This window comes from Dasypus novemcinctus, chromosome 27 (genome assembly GCF_030445035.2).
Source record: "Dasypus novemcinctus isolate mDasNov1 chromosome 27, mDasNov1.1.hap2, whole genome shotgun sequence".
In the NCBI taxonomy this organism is placed as follows: domain Eukaryota; kingdom Metazoa; phylum Chordata; class Mammalia; order Cingulata; family Dasypodidae; genus Dasypus; species Dasypus novemcinctus.
In genome coordinates, this window is record NC_080699.1 from 23,577,177 (window position 1) to 23,586,459 (window position 9,283).

A 9,283-nucleotide genomic window follows, 5' to 3' on the forward strand; every position below is an offset into this window, starting at 1 on the left:
CACATTCAAGATTATGGTGTCCAAATGTCCTGGTTTTACCAGGACTGAGGAAATTCTCAAGATGTAGGAGTTTCAGAGCTAAAATTGGGATAGTCACCCTCCTCAATTGAAGATGCCAATAAGGAACAGAGCCAGAAAAGATTTTTCTTATATGACATTTGGTTGTAGTAAGTTTTATAGCTGAAAGCAGCAGAATGTTCAAGACCAGTGGACATAGTTCAGAAACACTAACTTTCACTGGGTTTTAAAAAGTAAATATAAGAAAAGATTGGAAAACTTGTATCTTAAGAAAAATGTTCTCACTTTTTTTCAGTGATTAGAGAAAGTTTTTTTCTCCTTCCTTCCTTCCTTTTTTTTTTTTTTTGTAAGCCGTATTTATATGAAAGGGAGATGTTCACTTAACAGAATTTTCTGAGGCCCCTCTTTGTTCCACATATTCTTCCTGCCTCAAATGGCTCCTTCGTCTGTTTGCTTGTTGTTTGTTCACTGCGTCAACTCGCTGTCTCTGCATATTGTGTCTGCTCATTGTTTCTGCTCATTGTATCCGCTCGTGGTCTGCTTATCTTTTTTGGAAGCACCGGGAACCAAACCCAGGAGCTCCCGTGTGGGAGGCAGGTGCCCAACCACTTGAGCCACATCCATTCCCTGCTTGTTGTGTCTGCTTGTTGTATCAGCTTATTGCTTGTCTTCTTTAGGAGCTTCCTGGAACCAAACCCAGGACCTCCCATGTGGGTGGCAGACACCCATCTGCTTGAGCCACATCTGTTCCCTCTTTCACATATTCTTGCTTTTGACCCACTTCTCCACACATCCCTCCTCTCAATGTCATAGATATAGATGTTTGTGTGTATGTGTCTGTGTGTGTGATACACACATAACATTCTTTTTACCAACATTAGTCTTCTCTCTACTGACATGGTCTGATAATCTAATAGAAATAACTAGGTGGGCATTTTATTCCTTAGTCTCCATGTGTTGTCCTCATAAAATTAACTTTCTGTAAAAGGAAGCATTCTCTAATAGTTCTTTTTTTTTTTTAAAGATTTGTTTTATTTATTTCTCTTCTCTTCCCCCGCTGCCCACCCCCTCTTTGTCTGCTCTCTTGTTTTCATTCACTGTGTGTTCTTCTGTGTCTGCTTTTATTCTCAGTGGCACCAGGAATCTTTGTCTCTTTCCGTTGTATCGTCTTGCTGCGTCAGCTCTCCATGTGTGCTGTGCCAATCCTGGGCAGGCTGCACTTTTTTCACGCAGGGCAGCTCTTGTGGGGCACACTCCTTGCACGTGGGACTCCCCTACATGGGAGACACCCTTGTGTGGCATGGCACTCCTTGTACTGCACATGGGCCAGCTCACCACATGGGCCAGGAGGCCCTGGGTTCAAACTCTGGACCTCCTATATGGTAGGCGGATGCTTTATCAGTTGAGCCACATCCGCTTCCCTCTTACAGTTTTTTAAACAAAGGTTTATAGGTAGCTGTGTTTTCCTACTATAACACATATTTCTCAAATTCAAAATTTTTATTTACACTGTAACTGATAAAAATATTCCTCTGGATTGTACAAGAAGGGAGAAACAGGGACCATTGATAAGTATGCTATTAATCAGACTTGACTTTTTCTTTCCTGTCTCATCAGAGGCTGGATTCTCCTCATTTTTATTTTATTTATTTATTTATTTTTTAAAGATTTATTTATTTATTTAATTACGCCCCCCTCCCCTGGTTGTCTGTTCTTGGTGTCTGTTTGCTGCGTCTTGTTTCTTTGTCCGCTTCTGTTGTCGTCAGCGGCACGGGAAGTGTGGGCGGCGCCATTCCTGGGCAGGCTGCTCTTTCTTTTCACGCTGGGCGGCTTTCCTCACGGGCGCACTCCTTGCGCGTGGGGCTCCCCCACGCGGGGGACACCCTTACGTGGCAGGGCACTCCTTGCGCACATCAGCACTGCACATGGCCAGCTCCACATGGGTCAAGGAGGCCCGGGGTTTGAACCGCGGGCCTCCCATATGGTAGACGGACGCCCTAACCACTGGGCCAAAGTCCGTTTCCCTCCTCATTTTTAATTTCTTAGCCACTTCAGCCTACTTCCCTTTGCTCCCCTTTTCTGTTTGGTTATACTTTTTTGTCTGAAGACTTATTCTTTCTCACTGCTTTGTTTGGTGCCATTTCCACTTCTTTGGTAGTAGGTTTAGCTGATGGCCTCACCTATCTCCTCTTGGGCTCTTCCCTTCCTGCCACTTGAGCTGAGCTGACCTTCCTCTTGGGCATCTTGGTGGTGCTGCGGGCCATGCCATGCTGAGAGCCTTCTCAAAGCCGGGCTGCTGGCCACTGCTGCTCCTCCCACCATCTGAGCTCCCTTGATTCAAGTTAACCCAACAGTCTATACTGAGAAGGCAGCCTACAGTGTTCTAGGCATTCTGCTAAAACCTGAGGATATAAAGATGCCCAAATTCCTGCCCTCAAGAATCTCACGGCCCCATAGTTGGCCAGGTGAACAAAGGGAGCAAGCGAACTGTGGGCAGAACAGTGTGGGCAAAGGCTTAAGAGTAAGAGAGCACATAGCTAAGGAAGTGGTTCAGTTTGTTCAGGAGGCGGTGGATTTTCAACTCTAAAGCTTGGTAATGTAGTCTGGGCTGGGGATACAGTTTAGACAGTCACTATCATAGGTAGTAGTGAACACTGTGGGTCTAGCAGAAATACTCTAGGACAGCAGCTTTCAAAACATAGTCCATTGGGGAACAGGTGTAGCTAAGTTGTTCAGTACCTGCTTCCCATGTATGAAGTCCTGAGTTCAATCTCCAATACCTCCTAAAAATAAAATATAACAAAAGACATAGGCCCCAGGGGTCCCCCAAGCCCGTTGAAGGCCTGGTCCATGAAAGAAAAACTAATTTCATAATAATACTAAAATGTCATTGCCTTTTTCATTCTTATTCTTTCATAAGTCCATAATGGAGTTTTTCTGGGCTACATGATGTGTGATGTGATGATCACTCTGATGACTAATGAGATGCACACTTCTGTATTCTTGTGTTTTCTAGTATTTCATAAGGTAGTAGGTTTAGAGTATAATTTAAATTTCCAGAGATTCTCACTTTTTTTCTCTTTTTTCTTTCTTACTGAGGTACTGGGGGCTGGGGAATGAACCTGGGACCTTTTATGTGGGAAGCCAGCACTCAACCACTGAGCTACATCGGCTCCCCTAAATTGTTTGTTTTTTTTTTTAAGGTTTTTATTTATTTCTCCCTTCACCCCTTGTTTGCTCTCACTGTCTGCTCTCGTGTCTTCTTGTCTTCTTTTTAGGAGGTACCAGGAGCCAAACCTGGGACCTCCCATTTGGGAGGGAGGCACTCAATTACTTTAGCCACATCTGCTCCCTGCTTGTTGTGTCTCTTGTTGTGCTTCCTTGTTGCATCATCTTGTTGCATTAGCTTGCTCTCTTGCTTGTCTTCTTTAGAAGGCACTGGGAACCAAACCCAGGACCTCCCATGTGATAGACAGGTACCCAACTGTTTGAGCCACATCCCCTTCCTCTAAATGGATTTTTACGTTTGTTTTTGCTTACATTTGTTTCCGTTTTCCTTAGGAGGCACTGGGAACCAAACCTGGCACCTCCCATGTGCGAAGCAGGTGCTCAACTGCTTGAGCCACATCTACTTCCACTGCTGTGTTCTTACTAATTATCTTTACTTATACTTGCTGTAATCTCTGTGATCTGGTTATTGTCCAATAAATCACGGCAGTGCCACTCTTTAATGATACAGTAACTCATTGAATTAAAGAGTTTGCTGCAAATTTGAAGACTTAGTTAAAATCTCATCTGAGGAATTATAATTTTATTTGACAAATAGATGAATTTACACATGTGGTTAGACTTAGTGTTTTGTTTGGATTCATTTGGTAATGGTGCCAGTAAATCATCAAAGATGGTCTTTTATGTGACTGGCAGTAAACACAAATGATGTTTACATAAAGTTGAAAAACTTTTTGAATTTCATATTTTCCCTAGAATAACTATTGCATTTATAATGCAAAAACAAAGGTGGATGGAAAACAGATTGGTAGTTCCTCAAAAAGTTGAACATAGAATTACCATATGATGCAGCAGTTCCACTCCTAAGTATACATACAAAAGAAATGAAAATAGGGGTTCAAATAGATGCTTGTATGCCAGTGTTCATAGCAGCATTATTCACAATAGCCAAAAGGTGGAAACAACCCAAGTGTCCATCAATAGATGAATGGATAAAGGGTGATATATCCATACACTGGAATATTACTCAGCCATAAAAAGGAATGGGGTTCTGGTACATGCTATAACATAGGTGAACCTTGAAAGCATTATATTGAATAAATAAGCCAGACACAAAAGAACAAATATTATATGATTCATTTTATAGGAAATATCTGGAATAAGCAAATTCATAGAGACAAAGTAAATTAGAGGTTACCAGGGTTAGGGAGAAGGGAGAATGAGGAGTTATTGCTTAATGGGTACAGTTCTATTTGGGGGGACGAAAAAGTTTTAGAAATAGGTGGCTGAATTGTAAATGTAATTAATGTCATTGAATTATACATTTAAACATGGATAAAATGGCATTTTTATGTGATGTGTTTGTTACCACAATTAAAAATATGTATATATATGTAGAGATCATTTATCAAAACTCATAGAACTATACAACACAAAGAGGGAATCCTAATTTAAACTATGGGCTTTAGTTAATAATAATGCATCAATATAGTGCATCATCAATTATAATAAGTATACCAGTATGTTTGTATTATATATATAGTATTATACATTGTAAGATGTTTTAATAATAGGGGAGACTGTGAGTTGGGGGTATATGGGAACTCTCCATACTATCTGCTTAATTTCTGTAAACCTAAAACTGCTCTTAAAAGCCTATAAAAGAAGGAAGAAAAAAGACAAGTTGAGAAATAAGAGGCATGCCATAATGCCCTTAGCCCCTTTGAACATAGTAGAACATTCTGTCTTCAAAGGAGGCTTCTGATTCTAAGGTAAACTCTTCTTCCTGCTTTGAGTAACCTTATTTTAGCAGGAAAAGATGTCAACATTTTTACTTTCAAATAGAGGGAAAAATAATGTTTATTTAATTAAACATTATTTGTCTATACCTACAGTTAATACTTAGAGCATGACTTCCTGAATGATGCATGTCAGATCAGTTTTGGGTTTTACTTTTGTTTTGGTATTCCTCATTAAGCTTATCTCTCTTGGTTTCTTACCTACAGGGAAGTGTGGGAAATGGAACTGGACAGACTCAAGAATCAGGATGGCGAAATAAATCGGAACATTATGGAAGAGACAGAGCGGGCCTGGAAAGCAGAGGTGAGATCAAGATAGCTGATATCGGGAAACGGACTTTGGCCCAGTGGTTAGGGCGTCCGTCTACCATATGGGAGGTCCCCGGTTCATACCCCGGGCCTCCTTGACCCGTGTGGAGCTGGCCATGCGCAGTGCTGATGCGCGCAAGGAGTGCCGTGCCACGCAGGGGTGTCCCCCGCGTGGGGGAGCCCCCACGCGCAAGGAGTGCGCCCGTGAGGAAAGCCGCCCAGCGTGAAAAGAAAGAGCAGCCTGCCCAGGAATGGCGCCGCCCACACTTCCCGTGCCGCTGACGACAACAGAAGCGGACAAAGAAACAAAAGCAGACAAACAAGACGCAACAAATAGACACCAAGAACAGACAACCAGGGGAGGGGGGGAATTTAAATAAATAAATAAATCTTTAAAAAAAAAGATAGCTGATATCTTGAGAGCCTTGATTTTTGTGCTTTTACATGGTATATACTTTTGGTATAGTATTAGAAAAACTACTAAGCCTTTATTTTAAATATCTAGGGATAGCTTCACCTATGTTAAAGTTAATAACTCTGTGTGGTTTCTTTAGATCTTGTCACTAGAGAGCCGGAAAGAGTTGCTGGTATTGAAACTAGAAGAAGCAGAAAAAGAGGCAGAACTGCACCTTACTTACCTCAAGCAAGTACCTTCCCATTCTAGGCTTTAGTGCTCTTACAGGGTCTTTCCTATGTTTTTGAAACCCTAGGCCAACATGTCTGACACTTACTCTAGATTCATGGGAATTTTAAGGCCATTTCTTTCAGTTCAGTACTAACTGCTCAGTGATTTCCCTTTATATATTCTAAAATTCCTTACTCTCTCAACTATTCTTTTCTACAGTCTCATAGTTTTTCACTTTTTTTTTGAGGTCCCAGGGCCGGGTATTGAACCCAGGACCTCATACTTGGGAAGGAGGCACTCAACCTCTCGAGCTACATCTGCTCCCTAGTTTTGTACTTTTTATTGTATTTTTTCCATTTGGGTAAATTGTATCTGTTGTGCTTCAAAGCATCACAAAGGTCTTTGGAGACTTGTTTCTTATAAAGTTCCTTCTCTTCTTTCTGCTATGGAATTTGGAGGATTCTTGTGGCATTTTCAGACAGACAAGAGTTCCCTCTTTGTGGTTGGTTCTCTTTGTCAGATATTTGATTTAAAGGATAATGAAGTTAAAGGAAGGCAAAAGACTTAGAATCTTGAACTTCTTTTCACCTGTTCATACCTTTTCTCTCAAGGCCCCTTAGCCAGCTACTGTTTTGCTATCTTAGAGAATCAGGAGCAGAAATTTATTTAGTTCTGTAAGTTCCTCTTGGTTTTTTTGAAAGGTCAACCCCCCCAACACTGGAGACCGTTCGTTCCAAACAGGAGTGGGAGACCAGACTGAATGGTGTTCGGATAATGAAAAAGAATGTTCGGGTAAGTGTAATAATGGATGATTACTTAGGCAGTTTGAGTGCAGCTTAAACACTTCTGGCATAAGGAGGCAGCCTTATGCATTGCCACTTAGGGACTCTTCTACCACTCCTCTTGTTTTCCTGATAGTGGATGGTGCTCTGTTTCTAGAGAGGCTCACTCTGCTCAGTAGTAATGGATAATCCTTCCTTTTCTCTCTTTTGAAGGACCAATTTAATAGTCATATCCAGCTAGTAAGGAATGGAGCCAAGCTGAGCAGCCTTCCTCAAATCCCTACTCCTACTTTGCCTCCACCCCCATCAGAGGTAAGAGTGCTGGCTGGCTTTGCGAACTCTTCTCTTTCTGTGTTGATGGCAAAGCTACAGTCTTCTTGCCTGTTCTTTTTATGACGATACTGGGATCATCCCTAGTCAGTGCAAGAGTTGCTCATTGATTTCTGCTCCAGTTTCCTAAACTTTCTTTTTCTTCCTTTCTCTCTTGTTGTCTACCTCTTCCCCTCTGCAGACAGACTTCATGCTTCAGATGTTTCAACCCAGTCCCTCTCTGGCTCCTCGGATGCCCTTCTCCATTGGGCAGGTCACAGTGCCCATGGTTATGCCCAGTGCAGATCCCCGTTCATTGTCTTTCCCAATCCTGAACCCTGCCCTTTCCCAGCCCAACCAGCCTTCCCCACCCCTTCCTGGCTCCCATGGGAGAAATAGCCCTGGCTTGGGTTCCCTTGTTGGCCCCCATGGTCCACACATGCCCCCTGCCGCCTCCATCCCGCCTCCCCCAGGCTTGGGCGGTATTAAGGCCTCTTCTGAAACTCCCCGGCCCCAACCAGTAGACAAACTGGAGAAGATCCTGGACAAGCTGCTGACTCGGTTCCCACAGTGCAATAAGTAAGTATCTTTAAAGATACTAAAGAAACATTTCAGAGAAATGTTTATGGGTTAAAATAGGGACAGTTTCATGGGTGTTCCCCATGGATATACTGTAGAATCTCTCTTCCGTCAACATTTTCCTTCCCTAGGGCCCAGATGACCAACATTCTTCAGCAAATCAAGACTGCACGCACCACCATGGCAGGTCTGACCATGGAGGAACTGATCCAGTTGGTAGCTGCACGACTGGCAGAACATGAACGGATGGCAGTAAGTACTCAGGTCAGGAAAACTACATGGGAGAATTCAGGCCTGCTAAGATGTTGGGGAAGAGGCAGATTTCAGAAAAAATTGTGGTGGGAAGAAGCATTGCAGCCAGGGGTATCTAGTCTGTCTTCTTCCTTTGCTTGACTGGGAAGTGAATGATTCCTTTTTGTTGTATGCTCAGTTACTCAGACTTTCTTCCCTTACTGACAATGTTTCTGCCCACAGCCACTTGGTCGGATCCGGGCCTTGTTCCCTGCTCCACTGGCCCAAATCAGTACCCCGATGTTCTTGCCTTCTGCCCAAGTTTCATATCCTGGAAGGTCTTCACATGTAAGACTCTTTCTTTGAAAACTGAGATATGAAGCTGGGGGTTAAGATGGGAATGGATTTATAGGCAGAGTGCAGAAAGAAACCATCATCTCGTCACCTGGATTGTTGGCAGCCCCAAGTAGGAAAATGAAGTAATTGAGGCCAAGAATCTGTAGCTGAATTTTTATTGCTTTTGGTGTGAAATCTTTTTGCTGGATGGAGACAATAGATGGGAACAAGGGCGTAAAAGGCAAAGGACTCAGAGGTTACTTACCCTTTTGACCATGTATCTTCTTTCTGCAGGCTCCAGCCACCTGTAAGCTGTGTCTAATGTGCCAGAAACTTGTCCAGCCCAATGAGCTGCATCCAATGGCATGTACTCATGTGTTACACAAGGAGGTGGGTTCTACTTCCTTATTTTTCACATTTTCTTTTTCTATTAGCTTAATTTTTCTTGAACCATTTATTGTGTTAACACTAATCATTAATATCTAAATGTAAGGTTTTTAGTAATTAAGACTTAAATATCAGAATTCAGAACACTGCAACTAGGATCTCCCAGCTTCCATTTACACCATTTCCTTTAGGGGACTAGATAAACGATTCATACTAGAGCATCAGATAGGTCACTTTCTTGGAAAATTGACACTTAGAGATAATCCCACTAATCTAACCCTTGTTTCAAATTTGGCATTGTTAAGAGACTTTGCTGAGCATAAAACTAACAATACATTAACAGAATAGCCCGAAGGCCTGCCTATTAGAGATTACCTTCACAAATTGACAAGTTTGGTTTTTTATTTTGCAAAGTGACAAATTATTCCTATACTTTATTATATTACCTGGCAGAGTTAAGTCTCTTAGCATCAGGGATTATACCTTCTTTATTTTTTTGTTTTGCTTCATTTTGTTTTTCTAAGAGGTAGAAACTGAATGTTTAAATTCTTGGTAAGGGAAAGTCCTGAATGAGATTTGAGGGTGACAGGATTAGGAGATGGAAGCTCACCTCAGCCTAAATGAATCAGAGGGAATAAGCCACACTAGATATTCAACAAAAAGCAGCTTCACACTATTGT

General features: G+C 42.1%; 1 protein-coding gene across 12 annotated transcripts in view; it reads left to right on the top strand.

Moving 5' to 3' along the window:
- Nucleotides 1-9,283, top strand: part of RNF214 (ring finger protein 214) — a 52,586-nt gene that overhangs the window by 35,239 nt on the left and 8,064 nt on the right. For 5 of the 12 annotated variants that reach the window (XM_071212350.1, XM_071212356.1, XM_071212351.1 and 2 more), the window contains exons 7-14: nt 5,253-5,349; nt 5,909-5,997; nt 6,681-6,771; nt 6,975-7,073; nt 7,273-7,649; nt 7,781-7,913; nt 8,124-8,228; nt 8,511-8,606. In XM_071212350.1, coding sequence (XP_071068451.1) covers nt 5,253-5,349; nt 5,909-5,997; nt 6,681-6,771; nt 6,975-7,073; nt 7,273-7,649; nt 7,781-7,913; nt 8,124-8,228; nt 8,511-8,606 — 1,087 coding nt within the window. Of the gene's footprint in view, nt 1-5,252; nt 5,350-5,908; nt 5,998-6,680; nt 6,772-6,974; nt 7,074-7,272; nt 7,650-7,780; nt 7,914-8,123; nt 8,229-8,510; nt 8,607-9,283 lie in introns of those variants that run through there. The other 7 variants (XM_071212352.1, XM_071212357.1, XM_071212353.1 and 4 more) reach the window with 3 other exon arrangements.